At 36.3% G+C, this 25,700-nt stretch overlaps 2 protein-coding genes and 1 pseudogene across 2 annotated transcripts; 1 reads left to right on the top strand and 2 right to left on the bottom strand.

Annotated features, from left to right (window-relative positions):
- Positions 1-1,799: 1,799 nt before the first annotated feature.
- LOC114914390 (uncharacterized) lies at positions 1,800-2,381 on the bottom strand (annotated as a pseudogene).
- A 2,691-nt stretch (positions 2,382-5,072) lies between these two features.
- On the bottom strand, positions 5,073-7,495 carry LOC105049156 (putative UPF0481 protein At3g02645). The gene is made up of 2 exons (XM_073260949.1): positions 7,164-7,495; positions 5,073-6,339 (listed from the first exon to the last, which is right to left on the bottom strand). The coding sequence occupies exons 1-2, from the start codon at positions 7,493-7,495 to the stop codon at positions 5,073-5,075; spliced, it is 1,599 nt and encodes a 532-aa protein (XP_073117050.1).
- Positions 7,496-10,258: 2,763 nt separating this feature from the next.
- On the top strand, positions 10,259-23,328 carry LOC105049056 (pentatricopeptide repeat-containing protein At1g30610, chloroplastic). Its single transcript, XM_010928591.4, has 9 exons — positions 10,259-11,483; positions 15,509-15,700; positions 16,575-16,656; positions 16,743-16,934; positions 17,032-17,145; positions 21,025-21,115; positions 21,190-21,347; positions 22,116-22,547; positions 22,910-23,328. Exons 1-9 carry the CDS (start codon positions 10,510-10,512, stop codon positions 23,270-23,272), a joined length of 2,598 nt encoding a protein of 865 aa, XP_010926893.1. The 5' UTR covers positions 10,259-10,509; the 3' UTR covers positions 23,273-23,328.
- Positions 23,329-25,700: the final 2,372 nt, after the last annotated feature.

The following is a 25,700-nucleotide window of genomic DNA, read 5'->3' on the forward strand; positions in this document are numbered from 1 at the left end:
AAAGAGAGACCCAAGAAAAGAATCGTTCTTCTCTCTTTTTCTCCCTTTTTCTCTTTGATCTAGAACTCTAGGATGCCCCGAACACCCAACTAAATTTTTTTGCTATTATTTCTCCAAATCTTTATATTAAAAATTAGATCTAATCTGATTTTAATTTTAAAAAAAATAGAAAAAAATCTGAGAGAAGAACTCCTTCTCCAAAGCTGCACACTAGAAAGACGGCATGCAAGACGGCGAGGGCTGGATGCCTTGGACACCAGCTAGGACCCGAAGCTCGAGCTAATAGGGCATGCCCTGACTCCATATTTGTAGTGCTGACCAGCACCTTCCCTCGGCCTAAGCGTGCAGGTCGCAAGAGGGCTGGATGTCTTGGATGCCAACTGGGACCTGAGGCCTGAGCGCGTAGGGCACGCTCCAACCCCATGTTTGCAATGCTACCTGGCACCTTCCCTCGGTCCGAGAGCTCTGCATGCTAAAATTCAAGTCTCATGCTTCTAATTAATTAATTAATTAAACATCTAACTAATTAATTAAATAAATATTTTATTAATTAATTTTTTAATATCTAATTATACTTAATTAACATAATTTAAATAAAAAAAATTAACTTTTAGTGACGGCATTAGCGACAGCTAATGCCGTTGTTAATACTCACAACAGAAGGCAGGCTACCGTGCGGGGACTGAGGGGTGAGGAGATAGCTCGAGAATGGAATGCTGGCTCGAGGATGCGACCGCGAAGATGAAGGCGTGGGGATCAGGCTGTGGGAAGGCTGCGCTGGTTAGGGCCGCATGATCAGGCTGGTGGGGTAGGAGTTAGTGAGGTCGAGGCCGTGGGGATGGGGCCGTGGGAAGGTGGCACTAGTCAGGGCCACGTGGTCGGGCTGATGGGGCAGGAGCCGACAAGGTCGAGGCTGTAGGAAGGCAACACTTGTTAGGGCCGCATGGTTGGGTCGGCGGGGCAGGAGCCGGCAAGATCGAGGTCATGAGCTGGGGGTGGTGGGGTAGGGGCCGCGGGGTCAAGCCGGTAGGGGGGATGGGGCCGCGGGAAGGTGGCGTGGGTCAAGGCCGCGAGAAGGCAGTGCGGGTCGAGGCCGCATGGTTGGGCCAACGGGGCAGAGGCCGACGAGGTCAGCACCGCAGGTTGGAGGCGATGGGGCAGGGGCCGCGGGGTCGGGCCGACGAGGTCGAGGCGGCCACGGACATGACCGATGTGCGAGCTCGGGGCCATGGGATAACGGAGTGCGGGGGGGAACCACCAAGAAGGAGGCATCGGGGAGGGGGGGAACCGCTAGGAAGGAGGCACCAGCGAGTAGGGTTGTTAGTCTAACTCGTTGTTTGATTCATTTGAAATATTTGAATCATTTTCGAGTCATGTTCGACTCGCTCGTTAAACTGTAGAACTAAACACAAATAGGATCCTTAAAATCGATACCTTAATGATCCAAACTAGAACAAGCCTTTATTCAATCGTGTTCAAATCGATAAAAACTCGATAAAATAAATAAATATATTATATATTTTATATATATTTATATACATATTATACTAATATATTTATTTTTTATAAATTTTTTAATATATATATTTTTAGTATATATAATGTATACTGTACATTATAGCATTATATACATAAGTCTTAATAATCACCATTGGATCATTGATCCAGTGACTGAAGAAGGCTTTGTTTATCATCGTTGGATCAATGATTTGATGGTGGTGATCAATTGATCAATTAACCCTAGCTTATATATACTCTCTTACACTCAAATCCTAACCTTCAAACGGCCTCATTTTATTTCATTTTATCCCTCGACTTCTCTGTCTCTCTTCATGATGGGAGGTGCGGAGGACCTCCGACCGTTTGATCCAAACCTTCGTGAGCATAATCCGACCATCCTCCTGCACCACACATATGAACCGGCTCCACCGTCCATCCCACCCCACCAACTATGGTAGCAGCGATGGGAACTTTACCTCCACCCTTCACCATCGCAGCCTCCTCCTCCTCCCCCATGATCGTGCCTCCAGTCCTCGATCATCCTCCTCTGGCATCTGCCCTCCGATCTCTTCAATCTCAATCCCACCATCGTTGTAGCTCTCAAAGTCGAGGTTTTCAGTATAGAGGCAGAGGTTGCCATGGTCGAGGTCGTGGAGGCTATGGGTGCTGAGGTCGGTCCGGTGTGATGGCTTCTCTATGAGGCCTACAGTGGAGGACTCAATGATGTTCGGTGGCTTAGAGGTGTCTCTGGTGAGGAGCCGCAGGCTGTCGACATTAAGGGAGGAGATATTCCGACAGTGGTAGGGAGGATTCCGGCGTTCGGTGGAGTGGTCAGAAAAGTCCAATAAGGTATGGATGGTTGTCTTGCACAAAGTCAGCATGATTTCTTTCTTTGTTTTCTTTTTTATCTTTATTTTTTTTGAATATTTATTTTTTATATTCTCTAGATGAGCCTAATTCGAATATAACGAGCTTAACGAAATCGATCTCAAACAAAGTTCTCTCGAATACATTCGAATTCGAACCGAATATGAACTAAATAGTAGTTCAAAATAGTCGATCTCAAAAAATAGCGTGTTCAATCATGTTCGATTTGTTAACAGCCCTATCGATGAGGGGGGGAAAATCATGCAGGCTCGGGGCTACGAGATGCTGGAGCACAAGGAGGGGGGAACTACCGGAAAGGAGGTGTCAGAGAGGGGGAAACCTTTGGGAAGGAGGCATCGGTGAGGGGGGGAACCATTGGAAAGGAGGAGGCATCGATGAGGGGGGAATCACGAGGAGGGGAGAGGATGAGGTGTGAGAGAAAAAAAAATTTCTCCCATGGGCCATGGGGTGTATTTTAGGTAGACTATTAGCGACGGCGAATCTGGCTATCACTATGCTGCCAGTGAAGGTATTAGCGACTGAAACCTTCTATCGCTAAAAAATTAATCACTGTCACTAACACTTTTATCAGAAAAAAATTATTTTTTCATAATTTTTTAAATATTTTTTTAAAATTATTAGCAACAGCAAATGACACCGTCGCTAATGCCGTCGGTAAAGTATTAGAGACGACAAATATTCGTCGCTAAAAATTAACCACCGTCACTAATACTTTTATCAAAAAAAATATTTTTTTATAATTTATTAAATAATTTTTTTAAAATTATTAGCGATGATAAATTTTTCTATTGCTAACGATCATCGGTAATTAATTAATTTAATTATAATTATAATTAATTTTTTTAAAAAAAATTAAATTTATTAGCTCTGATTTTTGTCATCGCTAATAAGTATTAGCAACGACTAATTTTTTAGATAATTTTTTTGATGGTTAAAGATTATTATTAGTGATGGCTTGATTTTTCGTCGCTAATACTGTTGCTAATACTTCAAATTTTTGTAGTGCACATAGAAAATATCTCATCCTAGTATCCCATAAGATATCCCATCAGGACTTGAATCCTGGCCCATATCGATGATTCAAACTTTGGATTATTTTTTACTATGTTTAAACTACTTACACATAAAAAAATTATGTAACTTGAAGCCTATGCATAAAGTGGTCAATCTTTCATATTATTTGTATTGTTTAATTTTTTACTACTTATTGCATAGGCTAAGGGTCTCCAAATATATGTTTTTTGGTATATAAGTAATTTAGAGATAGTAAATCACATCTGACTACTAGGATTATTAATATGAAACCTGCATCATCCAATTCAAATATATATATATATATATATATATATATATATATATATATATATATATATATATATATATATGTATGTATGTATGTATGTATGTATGTGTGTGTGTGTGTGTGTGTGTATATATATATATATACATATGTATGTGTGTATGTATATATGTATATATATATATATATATAGCTCTATAAAAATTATATCAAATGTGATTTGAATCTAACCCTATGTATGTGTGTGTACATATATACGTAGTGGAAATTAATGATGGATAATGGAAAATAAAAATCAACACCATTGAATATAAGCTATAGTGCATAAAATGTCTAGAAATAAAAAATCTTATAGATTCGAGATCTTTTACCAATACATCGAACGATAAAAAATAAACCATTTTAATAGTGTAATACTGTAATGTCATATTTTTATTTGATTTATAGTCTTAAAGCATCCAAATCAGCTAGAATTTGATTTTTATATTTTTAAAACTAATATCATAAGATCAACTATTTAGACTTACAAATTTTATAATGTATAATATACTTTAGCTCATTAGTTATATCACTGCCATTATATTTTACTTAATTGATGCGTGGGCAAGAGGCCTCTAAAATAAATGAATTTTAATCTTTGGATAATTTGTGCACTATAAATTATGATCAATGATGTCTATTTTTATTTTGAGATATTTCACTAGAAAGCACGTGAGACTAACTGCACGCAAGTGTAGTCTATCCTGACTCTATACACATACATATGTATGTATATATATTTGTAATTGTGTATGTACACACACATGCACATATGCATATGTAAAAGTTATAATATACTAGTAAAAAGAGAATTTTAAACTCGATGTTAAATTCAATGGTCATGATTATAAAATAAAAATCTAAATCATTAATATTTTTAAAATACTATCTAAATAATTGAATTTCATCTCTAGGGTCTAAATAAATATGCATCAAATTGTCGAAAAGTCAACACATTATATAGTCAAAATCATTATAAAATGACCCACTATTTTAAACCATGGTAAATATCAAGAAAGTAGTCGTGCTTATGTGTGGAAGAATTATGGCCTTTCCAAATGTATAAATAGTGGTGGAAAATTCAGCATTTGAAAGAGAATGAGTGGAAGGGTATCTATGACCATTTCTAGATGTAATGTCCAGGAATGAAAGAAAGCTTAAAAATGGCTGAATTTGTACACTGACCAGAAATACCAAATTTTATGCGTCACTCCTTTAAATTAGCTCAAGTGTTTTATATATAAAGCAAATTCCCCTATCCTTTATCCAGTTGTTGGCACCTTCTTTCCTTTTCTGCTCCAACTTTTCACTTCAAAGCATGCATGTTGCTAATTCATAACCTAGCTCATTTACCATGAAACCATGGAGCACAGCCATAGGTGACACAAAAGACCTGCATACACATAACTAGGAAGAATGAAATAATAGCTAAGAAAACAAGGCATTCCCATGAATCGACTACATATCTCTTCAAAAACCTCCTTATCTTCACCCTCCACCTGCTGCAATAATAATTATTCACATCTTCAATAATTTTATCTAAAGTTCGGACCCTTGTTAGCCTGATCGATCTTGTCATCCCATTCCAAAGCTCAGCAACCTCTTGATCACTCTTCAAATGGTTTAATATAATTCCTCCTCCTCTTAACAACCTTGCATCCTCCATGGTGTCTATGATTCCATTCATTAGCTCGACGTATCGCGAGAAAACTAAAGGTCTTGATCCAACTGAAGCCTCATATGCTACTAAATTCCTCAAAATGACTTCAGAATTATCATCAAGACTAATCACTGGTAGATGAAATATTGCAGTCCTTATGTTAAAATCAATTGTTGATAGATCTCCATTAGTGGGACTAAATTTTATGCCTGCATTTCTGAGTTCTGTCACTGAAGGGATCACAATCTCTTCAAGCAATGGTGTAGTATTACTATGATTTAGATATTCATTGTTTGGTTCAGAGTTTTGATTCATTTTGAAGGAGAGGAGGTGCTCAACGGGCTGCATTAGGATCGAGAGAATTGGCAGACTCGATACAATTCTCCATGGGAGCTTCATTAAGAACATAATGATTGCAGAGACTAAAGCTCTAGTCCGGCGAGAGATGAAATCTCTAGTTGCACCAACAAGCTGTTTGATGCGTCTAACACTCTCATATGATTTCTCATCATGATCAGTTTCTTCACTGGTTTCAATTTGTTCTTCAGTTTTAGGGACTATGCTATAGTAGAAGAACTCTAGCAAATGGGAGTATTCTGTGATATCGATGCATGAAGAGCTCTCTATCATCTTCAAAGGAGACAGATCCTTTAAGAATCCAACCAACATAGAGTATAATATTTCATTAGCAATTTTAGATGATGAGCACTGGACTTCTAAGATTGCTTGCAATAGAAAAAGTGGGATCTGGTTCTCTAGCATTATGATGTCACGAAGTAGCATGTTATGAGTTGATGCCCTCCTAATAGAATCCATCAAATGAGGCATTATGGAGGAAAATCTTTGCAAGGTGTTGCCTTCATTGACCGAATAAATTTGGAGAAATTCAAGCAGAAACGAGGCATCGATCGCCATCATCCACGCCAGTGTCTCCCCGCTATATTTGAGATACCTGTGAGTGATGAAAGGGTGCATGAGCTTAAAAAAAGTATCACCTCTTGTTTCAAAATCTAAGTCACATATGTTTTAGTTAATTCCTTAACAATTAAATGCCCATTGTTTCAAATCCTGGCTAGCTGTTTCTTTTAAACATCTATTTATATTTGTTGAAAAACAGACTAATTTATAGCTATTTTTGTGTTACTGTGTATTTATGACGCAAGTGAATCAAGACTTTGGCTACAAACTAGTTAAGCAGAACTTTGGACTGCTCAGACTTGTTAAATGAAAGGGGTATTAATATGATAATAAGCTTAATTATAATTATTTAAGAATGGCACATTTCCTATTTATTAAGCTTGAATGAGTATATTACCAATGCCTATTGATCCTGAGCTTTTGTTTCTTTTTTGTAAGCATGGGATTTTCAGGCTTGGCTTAATTATGAGTCAAACCTTTGAGTGGGGTTTAAGCATAACTTATAATAAAAGAAATTAAAACAAGCTTGTTCTGAAGTTGGTCATGAGCAACTGGTCCGTTTGCAACCCTTGTCAGGTTGATCTATGCCAAGCTCAAGTTATATCTATATGAAGCCGATTTTTAGTCTAAGTTTTAGACAAATCTAGCTCATTATTTTTAGGAAGTTAAATCAGTGTCAAAATGAAATATTTTATTCTAGCCAAGTATACATGGCACATTTAATACTTCAGCTTTTAAACCAAAACATACATAACTGAATTGAGCTAAATGACATTTATTTATGAGAAGTGGAAAAAGAAAGGAATCGATTGGAATCAAGTTATAATTTAACTTTTGGATTAAAATGCAAATATCTACCTATAATAATGAGCACGAATCCGATGCTCGAGCTTGGCGATGAGGTCGACAAGATTTTGAAACTTGAGGTTGGATAGCTGGTTTTGAGTTCTTTTGGCTGCAGAGAGCTTGTATCTCTCCATGTCATGGAGTTCTTCACGGTGGTGGTGGTAAGGGCCTATTGCAATGTATTGAGGGATATAGTTTTCTGGCTTACTACAAAGCAACAGTTTTGGTACAGTGGTGATAGAGATGGGATACTCATCATCACTGTCAAACTCCTCCTCAAGGACTTGACGGATGTGAATGACCCATTGGAACTCATCAAAGGCATGGTTCTGGTTTGAAGGCATTGGTCATGAAGGGAGAGTTAGAGAATGATAGAGAAGTTAGAGATAGATAAATAGGCCTTTGTCAATAGAGCTAGGATAACATAAGATGAAATTAATATTTGACATGGATGAAATAGGGGACGTTATAAGAACAATTAGAAAATAAAGAAGAAATGAAAGACGTTATAGGAATAATGAGAAAAGAAATAAGGTAGACAAAGTTGGATAGCAATTGAGTGAAACTGAACTAATGCTTAGTTAAGGCTTAGCATTAAAGTATCTTGAATTTTAGAATCATCCTTTTGTTGAGATCTTGTGGTGATAATTATAGTAACAGCAATTGAAGAATAACAAGGCTCAACAATCCCACACCCTCACAAACCAAAAAAAAAAAAAGGAGAACCTTATGCCACACGGCACAAGGAGATTGATAGTAAGTACAATTTTACTATTATAAAGCATCAATCACCTTAATGATGCATGACAAAGGAGTATGCTTTTGCCTTTATCTTCAAGTCATATGCTTTTTTTATTTTTTAAAGTTACCAAGGTTGGAGGAGCACTTCTAATAGTTGAATTGAAGTACAAATTAAGAGGATAGTTGAATTGAAGTACAAATTAAGAGGAAGATGTATAACAACAGATCTCATTTTGTGTTCTATCAGCAAGAGAAGATACTAAAATTTTATTCCTTTCTAGGTTTAATGTATTATCTTTAGAAGCCAAGTTGCTACAGGGTGATGTAGTCCAAATCATAATTTCATTAACAACTGCAGACTTTCTCCTAAAGAGAGAATATAGGGCCCTTTGGAATCCAAAGCTAGGAATATTTTTTAAATTAACTTTATTTAAAATATCTAGTGAAGTTGTATATATAGGTGAAAACTTACCAAGGATTAATAAAAGCATAATGACCATATTACATTATATTTTTTTTTAAGGTTTTGCCACGATGCAATTTTAATGCATTCTACAAATAGAATTGTTAAATTGCTGCTATCTATTTGGGGAAGGATAAGCATCTCTTATTTGCTGCTATCTGGTTCCATTAAACTCTTTTTAAAAATCTGTATAATTTCAAAATTTTGTTCGATTCAAAATTTTAATATGTAACTATGGAAACCTAAGAGATGTTTTTTAAAATCCATGATCTTTATTATATTTTATTTGACTCAAAATTCTTAAATGACATTTGAATGGTTAAAATTTTATTTAAATCATCTCTTTAGTCATTTGCTAGGATCGATGATGTCACTTTGGTCAACATGAAGAGATCTAGTTCAGAAAGGATAAGGATAGCATGGTGGTAGCACTTTGTTGGGCGATTTAGCTAGAGAGGACTGCATACATATTGACTTAGAAAATAAAATGTAAAGGGAGTTTTGCAACATATTAATATTTTTTTATGACTAGGTAAGTGTGTCACTTTCCATGATGAAGTGCAAGTAATGCACATCGCAATCTTATCAACAATAGCCCCTCTTTGGATGGGGTTACTTATATTGTCTCCCTGATGCACTGTGGAGACCTCATGTTTAAGGTCACATATTGTAGGATTGGGTTTCTCTCCCGATTTGATGGTAGGTTTTTCAAAAGATTTAGTATAAATATTTTATAAAAATCTGACTTTTAATTATTGAAGGCATACTTTAAGGAACTAAAAGGGTCTTAGCTGTCTCCTTTAAATCCATATTTGGAGGAAACACATATATCATGATTGTTAATATATTTACGAAGCTACAAGTGGATTAGTTTGACCCACTTCCAATCTAAAATTAAATTTATATTAAAGCTATGTGGAGCTTTCTCTAGTTTTTTTCTTTTTAATATGTTTCACTACATGTAATTATTTACATAAAAATATTGATAGAAAGAATTATGACCTATTGTCATTCTATTCATGTCTTAATCATAAGTGGTATTGTTTATGACCACATGTTATATGTGCTGTAACAAGTACATGAATTAAAAAAAAAAAATAGATAAATTATGTCACAAAAATTGTGTTGAAGAAAGTTGTGTGTTCTTCTAAATTCGTCAAAACAATAATATTGAGTTTCCATGAGCATGTGGGCTAAATTGACTTTCACATGATACAAGCTATATTTCAAACGATGTAGAGAGAGAATACATTATAACTTAAGTTATATTGATATTTTTATTCGATCATGAATTCTCTACGATACATAATTTATACTGCAAAATACTGTGTAGCACAGTACTTCTGCCCTCCATTAAATGATAGAAGGCTATCGAATAAGAAGATCTTATATGCTATATATGGTGCATCACTATTGATAGCCGTCTACATCTTGATGATAGTCATCGAGTGATGCATAACACTCCATAATAGATCTATATCTATATGTCATAAAATGTGTTATGATTTGGTATGTAGTTTTTTCTCACTAAAAAGAGCATTTTGCTTTCCAGAGAAAATGTGATTTTAAAATACGAAATAACGACAAGTGGGATCTCACTTGACCTAAACGTGATAGCTAAAAGTTAGACTCATGGATTGGATATGGCCCTTAAATTAGTCCCCATTTTTTCCATCAAGTCAGGTATGGAGATTGATAAAGTCAGATCCGGCCAAATTATATCTGAATAAATTTGATTTGACATACAAAAATTAACACAAAATTCCAAATCTGGATTTTAGAATCTAGTTTCTGTTAGACCAAATCTAATTCAAAACTTTTTTGCGATGGGTTGCATCGAGGTCCAAGCCTTTGAGCCAAAGCGTATTTGGTGGGTTAAGTTAAACTAATGGACTCGGATCTCATCACCTCTTATCTGCAGGGCCAGCAGCGGCACCTCTCGAATCTGCCCTCATCCGTCTCTCTCTTCGCCCTGGAGCAAAAGCATCGGAGTGAAGCATCGATCCGTGAGTTCACAGTTCTTCCTCTTAGTTCTGATGATTCCCCTTCACCAAAATTCGTTCTTTTATTGATTTTCCGCATCAGTATTGATCGGAAAGGGCGATTGGAGTTCATATTTGAGCTTGTGGAATTGTTCTGGAGGAGATTTTAGTGATGACGATGACAAATGGACAAATCGATGTTTTTAATTTGAAGGGGAATCGGGTTTTCTTCTCCGGTTCTTCATTGAATTCTTGCTCTGGTCACGGGTTTTTGATTCCAGGGAGACCTGTTTCCAGTATCACCTTGAATTCTTTGAGGGTGACCAAAAGTTGGGATTTTGATGTGAGAAAACCCAAGCTCAGAGTGGCCAATGCTTTGGCGAATGGAGAGATTGAAGCCCATTCGACTCCTGGCCGGCTTCTCGAGGACGAGTTTAAGTTTAATCCCACATTCAATGATTATGTGAAGGTCATGGAGTCGGTTAAAATGGATAGGAGTCACAAATTGATTGGTGATTTGGATGAGTATAGCTCAAAGAAAAGATCAACAGGGAAGGATGCCATGGGAGCAGCTGGTAATAAAGGAAAGGGGAGGTTGGTTAGATTGAAGGAGCAACCGCATAATGCAGCAGAAGATATTGATCACGAGGAGAATAAAAATGGGGAGAATGCAAACTTGGCTGGAGGGCACATCGGTCGCAGAACAAGGAATAAGGAATCAGAAGATGTCAGGGTATCTGTAAAGAATAAAAAGCGTGTTGTTGTTCAAAGTGGCAGTGGTGGTGGTGGATGGGGTTTGGTGGAAGGGCTTTTGGAGAAGAAAAATGTACAAAGAAGTGATGATAAGAGTAGAAGTAAGTTAGACGACAATGGAAGTGGTAATGATTCAAAGGAAAAAGGAGATCATAGTTTGTTGAGAAAGATTAATGGTGATGCTATGGAAGCAGGAAAAAATGGTTCTAACGCTACCAAGATGCATGGTAAAATTTATGTGCAGCCTGATAAGTTTGTTCAAGGTGATACTGATGACATTGATATTGAGGACAGAGCTGCCTTCAAGACTTTTGAGGTATTCACTGATGTCAGAAACAGGCCAAGAGTTTTGCGAATGGAAATGGAAGAGAGAATTCATGAGCTAGCAAAGAAGTAGGTGTTCCCAATTATCCTTTGTTGTTAAACATATATTTTCCTCCATACCGGTCTCCTTGATTTGACTGGGTTTGAAACTTCTGAATTTAATTCACATAAGCATCTTAGTTTAGTTCAGTTATATGTCAGTGTTCATGAATGTGCTGACAGCTTTTCGTCCCAAGTCCTTTTAGACTAAGTGAGCATTTTCTTCCTTATTTTTTCTTCAGTTTGTTTAGCATCACCATTTTATCCGGTTAATGCCATCTTATAGTTGTTTTTCTTGCAGAGTACTTTGAAATTTCTCAACATTTGCTCTTCCTCTTATTCCTTCCTAACTTTCTAGGTGGTAATTTTGGCTTTATTATGAAGATTATTACATTCATATATTGGGCTAGACAAATTTTCTCTATTTGAATAAGTTGACCTCTCTACTATTAACTTGTGGGTGGGAAATAGTTTAGCTAAAATCCAGACAACAGTTAGAATTAAATGATCTGCTGAGATCTGCAAAAGGGCACATGATGTTGAGTAATATAGTAATTATTTGTGCTTAACATTAATAAGTCTTCTAAGTTATTTTACCGAGATACCCAAAATCCTCATGCTATTGCATATATGCCACCTTTAATATGCAATGATGTGTAGTGTAAAATATGGTTCTTTCTCAATTTTCATTTGATTTAGGCCAGATCAATTTTTCATTTTGTTACCATGAAGACAAATCAACATCGAGCTTGCTGAAATTTTCCAATTCAAACCAAACACAAAATGGACCTAATAATGCTCGTTCACAAGATTGATGAGTCCACACATAAATTAGATGGTTATTGTAATGGGCCGATTTCCAGAATACCTTAAGATCAGGAAAAGCACGTAAAGAAATGTTGAAAGTTGGGTTATACTATAGCATCTAATTATCCAAGGAGGCTACTGCATAATCTTTTTCTTTTTTGGTTTTGAAAGAAAAATGCCATTTGCCATTTAAGGTTTAAGAGCTTCAGTTTGTGTTCTGTTATTTATGTATCATCTAACATTATATTTAACCTTACAATTATCTACAAGGAATAGATTAATATGCTTAGGGCTTGGGCTAAAGGTCTAAGATTTGATGTTTATGGAGGAGTTAGTATTTGCTAAAATCTTTTCTCAGGATGTGGAACCCGGTCATAGTTTTAGACCTCTACTTTATTTGGCATAATATAACTTTTAAGTCTCATGCATGCATGTTTTTTTTCTGAAGTTAAAACTTGCTTCACTTGGGAAGTAATGTTATACTGATCTAACCCTTAAATTTTTGTTACAAGGTAACAGATTTCATGTTATTATATGATTATAAAGGACTGATCTCATAATAAGTTGAGATTTCAGTTTTATAAATTGTATAACTATGTTTAATTTTTGGTTTTGATTTTTATGTAGGTTGCATTACAAAAAAAAAAGTTATAATGGCTCATTAGATTTCGGTTAAATACTATAACTCTTCCTGGTGGGTTTCAGTTAGTATATATCTTCCAACTTACATGGAAGACAACCATAAAACATAAAAGAGTAGAGAGCTGAAGTGGAAAGGTTTAGAAAGACATCATGCACAGTGAAGAAAGTGTTCAGATATTGAAGGCTAATAATGCTATAGAACCAGAGTGTAAAGCCCATACTCATAAAACTTGTAATATAATGAATGTTAGAAAGCTTGCAATTTAATCTTGAGGAATGATGTTACTTGAGAACCAGAATGGGTCGTTGACCCGGAAAGGTATCTCGTTATCTCTGGTTTATTGATTAAATCATTCTCAAAAAATTCACCATGACATATGTTGCTTAAATACCTTTATCAGTAGAATACAAGTTGTTTTTCTCCTTTCTTTGGCTTATGTTAGACCTAAACATTTGAGGGCAATAACTTTTCTTAGTTTTCTGAGCATTACTTCTTAAATCTCATAATTTTTCCAAGAAGCAAGTGCAAACGTAATCGAGAAGCTCTTAGAAAAATTTCAGAAGAAGATGCACAGAAGAGAAAATGCACCAGGATGTCTTGAAAATTTTAATTTCATAGGAAAGTTGCATCGCTCTTAAAGGAGCAAAGAACCTGTAAGTACCTTGTAAAGCACTATGCATCAAATTACTCTACTTCAGATTTTAAGTGAAGGCATAAAGAAAAGCCTTATCCCTCTTTCTTATGACTGTGTTACTTTTTCCTATTTGTTCTCCATCAGTGTGTTTCACAAAACTTCTCTTCCATTTCTTTTTTTTTGTAATTTGAATTACTTTTAATCTTCGCCAGACTAGTTAGTCTAATACCTGTCCTTGTTGTTTCCTCCATGCTTGGTGCTTTCATCACTAAAAACAACCTTAGTAGTTCAATCAAATCTAACATTTGCTGGAAAGCTTCTGCTTAATTCTTCAGTTAACCACATAAATTCATTCCTCAAGCTTTAGATCACTTTGCTTTAGGTCAAACTCCATTTTCTACATGATTTTTACTTAAAGATTCCAATTATTGGCAGAGCCAGGGTGAGCCAGGGGCAGTTTCCCTTTCAAATACTGTGGAGACTTAAGATTCCATGTGACCAAGGGAGAGTATGTGTAGTCCCCTCTTTATGCTATAAGAGTCAGATTGCGCCAATTCTCTTTACATTATTAAAAACTTCCAAGTGAGCCCTATTTCTGAGAGAAGGTGGGCCCTGTAAGAAGTTAGGATTTCTAGGACTGTGCTTCAAATAGGGGTCTCACTCCCATCTAAATATCCAAATATATGTAATCCGACTCAATTAGAATTTTTCAATCCAACTGAATCTTCTGGTATCAAATTGTATTGGCGTCTACTAGGTACATAGTGGTAGAGATCAGAAATGGGAATATTAAATATTATGTTTGTCAAAACACTATTTTTTGCATTCTGAGAATCTTTAAGGTTTCAAAGGGGGAAGACAGAATAAAGCCATGGCCATGACATTTTTTTAGTACTAATTTCTCTCAAAAGTAGCCTGTTGCAGCCCTTTGTTTCCTTCTACGTGTTGTTCAACAACAAATAGAATACCCTGCTACTCTCCTCGTTCTCCCTCTCATTCTGTTTTCCTTCTCACTGGGAGTTCTATTGGTTTGTTACATGTTTATCTGGATTGAGATGGGATTTAAAAAGTTCTGCTGAGGGATTATGTATTTGACTTTGATGTAAGGCGGCTTATTCTTTAACTTATGTATTTCTTGAAAACCAGAAGTCTAGTTACAGCTTGCCTCATGAAAATTGAACCGCTTACATATGCCTATCATGTTGAAGCTGGACTGATCGAACAAAATTTGATATTTAAAAAGGTACCTTGAAGCAAAACAGCAGTTATGATCAGAACATGCGTTTATATGGTCTCTCATTAGTGAATTACTTTAGCAGCTTGAGCTGCATGAAGGGAAGTTCTATTTCTTGATAGATATTAAGTCAAGCTGTCATATATTAAACTTAAACAAGAATTCATTTATTTAGAAAACTCAAGTGTCCCATTAGCAGTCCAATGCAAGAGGAAGAAGGAGGGTCAAATACTTCAAAACTGAAATATGTTTTTAAATCTTTGGATATTTTGACAAATTCAACAAGGAACAAGCTGCTATTCATCCTGATCCTGGGTTCTTGAGTTTTGGGTTCTGTATTCGGTTTCTTTATTGGTTTTAACTGTTTTGCACTTAAGTGATATGCGATGCTGGTCCCTTTGGGATTTCTTGTTGGGGATGCTAAGAATTATCTGGCCTAATTAGGTCCTTTTGCTTCTATGTTGTCATTATTCACCACTTCAATGGAAAAAGCTAGTGGGATGCCCATGGAACCATCTTTTGCATTCTCATGAGGAACCTGAAACATACTCTTAAATAGTGGAAGTTGTCTCTTGAAAGCAGGCTTTTGTGGGTTTCTTCCTTAAGAGTTAAGATATGTATGTATGTGTATATGTTTTCTTCCTCAGGTCTTGCTTTCCATATCATTTCCAAATGCATTATCTCAACTTTATTGACTTTACTCGAGCTTTAACTTGCAGTTTTTGTTACTGTCATAGGTTGAATGCTACAGATGTAAATATGCCGGAGTGGAAATTCTCCCACATGTTGCATAGTGCAAAAATCAAATTCTCAGATCACTCTATCTTGAGGGTTGTCCAGATATTAGGTGCATTTGGGAACTGGAAGCGAGTGTTACAAGTTGTTCAATGGCTTCAATCGCGTGAAAGATTCAAGTCGTACAAGAGCAGGTATTTTTTCACCCATTATATTCTTAGGAAAATGCAAACATGCGGATGGTTAAAGACTTAAAGCAAGAAATGGTTATTCAGTCCTTTGTATTCAAACCAAGTTTCATTTTATGGGTACCACGGCTTGTGCCTGTCAGGTACAAGGTTGGTAACCTTACTGACACAAGGTACACAAGACCATGCCTTTCAAGTATCAATGCCCCAAAATCCTCATGGGTAGTGGTGGAGGGAGTAACCACATAGAGCACATGAGGTGGAGAGGAAGGGGTGACCTTAAGGTGTTGAGGACGATGATTACAAGAGGATTGATTACAGGCTTCGTCCAGCAGGATCATCATTGGAAGGAGTACTGGAGGAGGAAGAAGAGCTGGACCAGAGGTCTCTTTGATCATATCATCACCATCGCCATTAAAGAGAGATGGTGAGGGGTAGACAAGGTTCCAAGCGATCGGCAGAGGTGGCATGCTTGTTGGTCACTCGCAGAAGAGAGAGAGAGAGAGAGAGGTGGAAGAAAAAAGGGGATCGAGGGATTGTATTGGGAGAGAAAGCAGGGTGGTCAGGGGGTAGGTTGGGGCAAACTGGAACTGATCTATATTGCGCGAACACTGGTGGAGCTGGTCGTTCAGCCTGGTGTGACCTGGGTCAGCCTGGTTCACTCCTTGCCATCTTTGAAAAGACCAAACTGCCCTGGCTCCACATCATTTTGGTACTGGTTCACCTTGATATGAGTGGTTCAGTATAGTTTGTGAACCATGATCCACACATCTACTTCTACGCTATGATTTATTGCATTTCTTCTCTTCTGCTATCTTTCTGCAAGTCTTTTATCCTTCCATTATTTGGTGTGATTTTGACTGTTCCTTTGTTTATACAGATATATTTACACAACTGTGCTTAATGTACTTGGGAAGGCGAAGAAACCTATTGAGGCACTGAACATTTTTTATGCTATGCGTGTAATACATTTTATCCACATCACTTTCAGTGTTGTAGATGCAATTTACTTTTACAAGTATAGTAATTACATTTCAATTGTTTGCAGCAAGAATTATCTTCATATCCTGACCTTGCAGCTTACCATTGTATTGCTGTCACACTTGGGCAAGCGGGTCTCATGAAAGAATTATTTGATGTCATTGATTGCATGCGTGATCCCCCAGAGAAGAAGTTTAAGCTGGGTCCTCTCCAGAAGTGGGATCCTCGGTTGGAACCAGACCTTGTTGTATACAATGCTGTGAGTAGTCTGACATATGCAGTTGTATGTCTAATATAAATTGAAATTTATTTGTTACTGGTCCAATATAGTAACTGAATATCTCCCATCATTGTAGGTTTTAAATGCTTGCGTTCAGCAGAAGCAATGGGAAGGAGCATTCTGGGTGTTGCAGCAGTTGAAGCAGGAGGGTATAAAGCCTTCAAATACAACATATGGCCTTGTCATGGAGGTAAATTTAATATCGTCTAGTTTGTCTTCCGAATATCTATTGACCTTTAAGAAATCATTTGCTAGCACTTATTCAAATATGCAGACAGTGGCGTGGTTCTCTGAGTAATTCAGGTTTACATGTTTATAACTCACTGAAGCAGTAATAAATTCCAGCCATATTACATTTTGCGGTGCCAACAGAATCACCACAGCTGACAAATCAAATTGATGATACATCATATTTTTATCACCATTGGTTTATATCACCATATTGGTCATATCTTAACAAGTCATTCTAAATTCCCTGGAAGATTATGCTTATTAGGCTGTAATACTTATTGTGTTTATAAAATTGCAGACAATTTTCTGGGATCTTTAATTTGGTTGAAAATGCATTAGAAATCATGTTTCAGATCAGTGAGTATAAGGTAAATGCTTGCTATGATCCTGAGCTTGCTTCTTCTAGACTCGAAATTCTGCTCAGGCTTGATCAGGCCATGGGGGCTTTCATGACTTCTAGTATTGTGCTTAAACTGATTGCGTTGCTCAACGTGCATGTCCAGATGTCACTAGTTTTTCATGGCTTGTCTCTTAGTTTTAGCAATCCTTTCCTTGGGCCTGCAATTACCCAGATTGGAATCCTATGCACCAGTTGTATAGCTACTACATCAATTTTAATGACTTTGGGCCTTCTCTTGCGATTACAAAATTATGTAGTTACCAAAGAATAGTTGGTTTGTGATGCTTAAACCCATGAACCAGACCCTGAGTAACGTGAGAAAGGGCTGCTTGTTAAGGTCAACTTTGAGATACACCATTAAGTTTTACTTGTGGGTGATAAATCATAAATCATAGGCTAAGATGGGCAAAAAGACCCATGGATACTCGATTCTCTATATCATGGTTTCCAGCAGTCATTTTATTTTACCAGCCTAAAAAATCAATTGAAGGAGTTGAGAGAAGAGATTTATATAGCCTTTTATCAATATGAATGGGGCATTCAAATAGCATTGCATAGATTGTTTGATGTTTGTAAATAGTGAACGTGTACTAAATGATTATAGAGAAAGCACTAAAAGTTCCATCAAAAGAAACTGCCTAAAGTGGAAACTGTTTTGGTTCATGGATCTACACTAAGTGGAGGACCTCAAGATGGCATTTTATTCTCTACCATTGCCATAGAATAAGAAAGACTTGATATTCAGGAATTGTCTAGTGAAATGTTTGCAATACAGGTGCATATTGTCCTGTACTGGGCATACCAAACCAACTCTATTATGGAACAGATGCTTGGTATGGGAGGTGTAACAAGTATAGTATGCTGAACCAATCCCTATGTGGAGTGTATTGACACTATGCCAACATGGAACCAATAGGAGGTTCGGTACCAAAATTGTGGACCTTGGTCTAATGTCACATCCATTGACCCTTCATCTATTCAAGATAATCAATGAAGTTTTCGGCCAAGAAAAATGCCTTGTAGTTATATCTATTTTACAAAATAATGGGAGCTATAGTTACTAGTTCCAAATAAATTATAAAGTAACAGATGGAGATATATGTGCTTCACAAATCCATGCAGCTGCAGCATGCCGATATGATTTAAGGGAGTTTAATGGGACAGATCTATAGCCAGCATTGTTTAAATTGGAACCTTGAGCTAGAAGCATATTAGATCGCAGCATAGATGAGAATGCTACACTAGCATGAGCTTGAGTGTTTCTTCAAGTGTGATGGAAAACAACAGAAATGGCATATTTTTGTTTGAGGATTACTTTTTCAAATAAGTTGGTTATGAAGTTCTGAAAAGATTATATTTGAGGACTGGGGTGGGGCAAAAGGAAGGGTTCTTGAATTTGCTTGATAAAAGGCCAGTAACAACTTAATATATCTTTTTCTGAAGATGCAATGGATATGAATAGGCTTGCCACGAAAGATGATAGCCCTTGGTGGCAGTTGGATGATTGCATAATTTGTGAGATTTTATGAAGGTGGTGGAAGAGGTGAGAACTAAAGATTTGAGATATTTTAATTGGTGTAAGTTAATGTGGTTGTGAACACTTAATTGGTAAAAATATTCATAGTTTCTACACTAAAATTGTAATCTTGTCTATGAAGCTGTTCAGTGCTGTAAAGTCAAGCAGCTTTTTGAATTATGACACTCAGCAATAGACTATGCCTTTTTGTCCATTTATTTTCATGACAGGAGGAAGACTGCTTGTATGTATAATGCAATGCAGTTCTGATGTCAAGAACAAAAAGCTTGTTTCTGATGCACATGATACATTGGTTAGCTGTCTTCTTTCATAAGACTGAAAAGCTCTCTCATTCTACCAATGTACAAATATACAATCACAGTATCAGAGTTGAATGGTATCAAGAGGAATCTCCTCAATTGGATTTTCTAATCCCAGATTTTGGATAATTCTAGTTCTTATTTTAGCATATCAGTTTGAGGCAATTCTACTTATCATATCTAAATGAACTGATGCAAACATATTACAGCATAAGTTTTGAACAAAATTCCCGTGGTACTGGGCTTGCTATTCTGGACATAAGTTCTCCATAAATAAAATTTACCTTGCATTATAATTTAGCTAAACCAATTAGGCCACTTAGTAGAACACAGTGCTTATTTAATAGAGTTAGATCATCATGCAAACATTTAGTTGGTTTCCTGTGAACTGATGATTGAACAAGCAGAATTCTGAAAAAGAGGGGAAAAGAAAAAGAAGCAGGAAGAAGGAAGGTGCTGAGAGACAGAGTAATTATGAAATAAAAGTAGGGGAGTCAGAAAATAGGAGCTGAGGTAAGATAAATAAATAAATAAATAAATAAAAAGAATAAGCTGGGACAATTCTTCTGTGCTCTGGCTCCTTGTCATCTGCAATGGACAAGGCATGCTGCTCTATATCAAATCATAGGAGTTGTTGATTTTTGGAACTGCCCTTTCATAGTACAGCCCAGATGAAGTGACACTCTATGCAGTACAGAGTTTGGTGTATTTTTGGCTTATAATCGATCTCTTTCATTTTTTTCTTATGTTAAAAGAATATTTGGTTGTTACAGAAATTTAAATGTTGTTGATGTTTGTAGCCTATAATGGATAATATGGATCAATGATGTTCATAGGTACATATGTACTTTTATGTCATTTTGACGGGTTTTAAGGATATTGCAAGAAAATAATTTAAAAATATACCTTTTCCAATGGTTGGAAAATGCTACTAAAAGTAAATAAGTAAACTAGAAATACATTTATTGGTAGTTAAAACTGTCTTAGAAGGAAATTTTAGTGGCAGCAGAATCACAAAAAGAAAAGACAATAAAAAAATAAACAGAAAACTTTTAGAGTCAGCAGTAACCATTGCTTAAGGTAAACAAAACACTGCTACTGCAAATAATTACCGAGGAAAAAGCATTGGTAAAACTTAAAAAACTGTTGCTAAGATAAAATAATTAGGAACAAACAAAACCATCGCTAAACTCCTGCTAACCACCATTAAAAGCGAGAAATCAGCGACAGTTATGACTGGTGCTCTTATTGGTTTGAGTGATGGTTATACTGATAGTCACCAATCTCTTGCTATGCTTATAGCGGCAGGATTATGAGAAAAGTTGTACAAACCATCATAAAAAAATTTGAGTGGTAGATTTTATGCGTTTGACAGCAGGTTTTTCCTTCTTCTTCTTTTTTTTTTTTTTTTTTTTTTTTTGTTGTGGAGATCGTTCTTGGCACCAAGAAACATAGAAAGGCATTTATTTGTTTTATTTTGTTAGTGGTGCCATTCTTCCTCTTCAGGCAGCTGTGGGCTGCAACTTCAAATATAGTTCTTTTTTTCAGTGAATTCCTTCAATAATCTTATCAACCTATAGTTCTCTGTGACTGGTTGAGCAGGTGATGTTTGCATGTGGCAAGTACAACTTGGTGCATGAATTTTTCAGGAAAGTGAAGAAGTCTTCTATTCCTGGTGCTTTGAATTACAAAGGTATTGGTGACTCTTGAGTGAAATTTTATGATTTTACTTACTAAGTTTGTTACTGAACCCAACTTCTATTCCAGTTCTTGTGAATACTCTATGGAAAGAAGGGAGAATAGATGAAGCTGTGCTAGCAGTAAAGGATATGGAAAGACGTGGGGTTGTAGGTTCAGCTAGTCTCTATTATGACCTTGCTCGTTGTCTTTGTAGTGCAGGAAGATGCCAAGAAGCACTACTTCAGGTCTGTATGTGATGTATTTATGCTGTTTATATTGTACGAGTTTGTTCACCCATAGCTTTATCTTGCCTCATCTATAATCGTAGTTACAAGAATCTTTTCTCAGCAGCAACTAAATATGTTATGCAAAGAAATACATAGATGACTGGTAAAAAAAATAGAAGAAAAGTTTGCAACCCTTCAAGTATTTTATATTTTGTTTATTGTAGCATCAGCTCATAATGCTGTATCGTGTCTCAGTGGAGACAACTGCCCCTCTGTCTTATAGTACTGGAAAGTAAAAGAGCAAAAATTGGACAAATTGCAAAGATGCAATAATCTCCAACTAGAAAGATGCCATGGTCCTTCATGTAACCCATCAATGCAATAAATGCCTAAACTATATGTTTACACAGATATTACATTATACATGCAGCACATTACCTTAACATTTGAAATTGACATAATCTCACTTGTCAATGCAATAAGGTACCTAAACTATATACTTACACAGATATTACATTATACATGCAACACATTACCTTTAACACTTGAAATTGACATGATATATAATGTTCTTTAACCACAATCTTTGACCTACCATTTCTTATCTTAATAAATCTATGACTACTATCTACTGCTTTGTGTTATTACTGTGTGTGTGTGTGTGTGTGTGTGTGTGTGTGTGTGTATAAAGTATTCTTGGACGTGTTTGTATGACTTTCACCTTATGATTATGCATATTTTACAGCTAAAAGAAATTTTAATTGGTGTTTGTGCTTCTTTCTGCAGATCAACAATATTTGCAAGGTTGCAAAGAAGCCTTTAGTTGTGACATACACCGGACTGATTCAAGCCTGTCTGAACTCTGGAAGCATTGAAAATGCCAGATATATCTTTAATCAAATGCATAAATTTTGCTCACCCAACATTGTAACTTGCAACATCATGTTGAAATCATATATAGAGCATGACATGTTTAAAGAAGCAAAGGATCTGTTTGAGAAGATTTTGGATGGCAGCCATCATATTAACAGCAAAACTGATTTGAGTCACAAGGTTGTTCCAGATAAGTTTACATTCAATACCATGATGGAAGCATGTGCCAAAACAAACAATTGGCATGATTTTGAGAATGTGTATCAACAAATGCTAAATCATGGATACCACTTTGACACGAGAAGACATCTTCATATGGTGCTCGGTGCATTCAGAGCTGGAAAGGTGATTTTTTGTTTTTTTTGTTTTTTTTTTTAGCTCCAATTTGGCTCTGCTTCTATTTTTGACTCCATCGTGAACAAACTTTACTTTTCTTATATACTTGCAGAGTTACTAAAACCTTCAGAATACTTTATCGCATTTGCCACTAACTAAAAGATTTGGCTTTTAAATGCCATATATTACGTTTGGTTCTTTTACTATTCGTAATTTGTATTTCTTTTTCATTATTTTTTCATTGATCACTATTTTCTGCTTAAAATTGATCTTTTACATTCAAATGTTGCTGCAATTGAGTAAATTACTATACTAGAAAACATAGAACACTCTAACATGGTTTAACCAAACTGCTTGTCATCATAATTCAGGAGCAGGTACTGGAAATGTCATGGGAGCACCTGATTCATTTTGGTCGTATACCACCACCTCCTATCATCAAAGAAAGGTTTTGCATAAAATTGATGGAAGATGAACCTATGGCAGCCATCTCTTGCATTGATGTCCATCAGGAGATTGAGATGGACGCATTCTCCAAGAAGTCATGGTTAAATCTACTCAAGAACAAATCCAGTTGCTTAAAAAAGAATACCATTGTTAGGTTATCTCATAAGCTGAAAGACCTTATTGCTGAAACTGATCACCCACACCCAGTGTACCACAATCTTTTGAATGCTTGTACAGAACTTGATTCCCATGTAACGACTTTTGCAGAGTTGCCCAATGATCAGTAAATATTGCCATGTAACTTATAATCAAAGCTTTAAAAGGAAGAGGTTTCTTGTTGCAATATCTTTGTCATATGAATGTGATTTTTTGTAGATCTGATTAGGGGTGCAAATGAGTCAAGTCGTTTGCGAGCTATTCAAGTTCGATTCGACTCGATGTTTATCAAGTTTGAATCGAACTCGAGTAGCAAAATACTTGAGTTGAAACTTCACGATCCTATTTAAATTTATATATATTTTAAATTATATATATATATATATATATATATATAGTAAATTAAGGTATGATTTCAAGTTCTAATTCGAACTTGAGATATTGAGGCTCAGTCGATTTCAAATCGACTTTCGAGCTCGAATATTTTGAGTTGAATCAAAACAAAGCTGTTCGGTTCGGCTCGATTATACCCCTAAATCTAATAGTAATTATGGGGCTAGCAAGTAGCAAGTCAAAAATGCCTTTAGAGGCCTATAGGCAATCAGACTTCGGTGGATTCCTTTGATCATACTTGCACAAATGCACTTCTCTCACATGACTTAAAATGAGGTGCATGAAATTAAGTGGGGGGAATGTTGTCATATTTGTACTCTGAACTTTCTTCTTTGTTCTTCTTTTTCTTTCTCTTTCTTTCCTTCTTGCTATTTTTCCCCCAGACTATGACAGGACAAGGGAAGAAGCCCAGCCAAAACTGGGATGAGGGCTAGATCAAATCCAAGTCATTAATATTCAACACTTAATAACTTTACCAACTCAATCAATTAGCATTCTCCATTTGCTCCAACAATTTTGATCCGTGGAATCATTACCATCCCTGAAATGCTCAAGTGTTTTAAAATAAATCATTTGTATAGGACACATCAAATACTAGTGTTAGTAAAAAAAATCTGACATAATTTCGGAACTTAGCAAAATTATGATCACTAATGTCTTCACACTCCATGTGTGATGGCTGCATACCTGCTCTTCAAGGTAGATCATATGGTTCTCTATATTTTTTATTGTTTCGTGGGCAACAGAAAACTTAATTCAATTTGTCAGGATGCACTAAAAAGAAACCCCAAAATCAAGGATATTGAGGGAAAAAATTAACTGATTTTAAGAAACTAAATGTCATGGGCCATATAAGATGCAGATGTTTCTCCCATCCTCATCCCTCTCTACCTGTAAAGTTTGTTGCTTTGTGAAATTTGTTCTGCTTTCTCTGCTTTTGAGGCTTATTTCAGTTTCTTGGTGGCCATTGGTCCTGAAACTATTTATTCCTTAAGGACTCAAGTTCCTTCAGGAAGCAACGTTGGACCACCAAAGATAGAAAAGCTTCAGGTGGAAGCATTCTAGTACCCTCAGTCCCTTTAAACCTGTGGTCATCTTGCATAGTTCACAAGGGTGGAAAGCATAAAGGCCATGACCATAATTCAAAGGCTCAAGAATAATGCCTTCAGGGAGATAAAGAAGGTTTGACACCAGCCAAAAAGGCTGGGGCCCTACTCTTTTTGGTGTTCAACAACTCGAAGCAATAAGTCCTCATTTATCATGTGGTGCCTTTGTTTTTTATGGAACTTTGTGAGGCTAAAGTACCATGTTTTCACTTTTTGGCCCCCCTTCTCCTGCTCATTGTCTCCACTTTACTCATGAAAGCTAAGGAAAAGAAAAGGATACGTGATGTCCTTTAATATGCTGCTCTTTCTTCCATCCTCATCAGGATAGGCAAAAAGTATAGAGCTGCAAATTGATTGAATCTTAACCAAGACCACGATAGGAATTTACCGTGACTTTGTTGATGCAACTTATAATAAAAGTCTAGTCATTTATCACTTCATCAAAATCATCCATCACAAACCAACACATAAGTGTTTTGCCTTATAGAGAGCTATATATAACCCTCGATGGCCGATACATCATCCGTACATAAAGACAGACGGCTATTAGACTTTCAAAGATGCTGTCTATTTGCATCTAATATGTCATGTATAGCACACAATGTCGCACCCTAGTTGATAGCTGCCCATTTCCTTGATTGAATGATGTGGTTGCCATTGAGGCTATATAGCTCTATGGTGCAAAATATGCATTGCATAGGATCCGAACCCTAACATTAGACCCGCTAAAGGCAATATATGCTTGGCATTTTTGTGGACCAAAATCATGATCCATGAGTAAAATTTCTCTAGCCAATACTTGATTATGCTTGATTCCAACCTGGCAGATCTGCACCATGCGAATATGTGGGTGTTCCATTAAGTCCTGCCATAAGAACAGGTTCTTGATGGTTGACAATATGACCATATGTTGTGCCATGGTGCATTCAAAACCTAGAAGCATGCATAATCTTTAATTTTAGCTAGAGAAAGTGCATTTTGGCCTAGTAAAATGTCATTTTGGGTATCATCTAGAAATATTTGGCCTTCACTATAGAAACAAGTCCACCTAGTCCTAGAC

Source organism: Elaeis guineensis, chromosome 7, assembly GCF_000442705.2.
Source record: "Elaeis guineensis isolate ETL-2024a chromosome 7, EG11, whole genome shotgun sequence".
Classification (NCBI taxonomy): Eukaryota; Viridiplantae; Streptophyta; class Magnoliopsida; order Arecales; family Arecaceae; genus Elaeis; species Elaeis guineensis.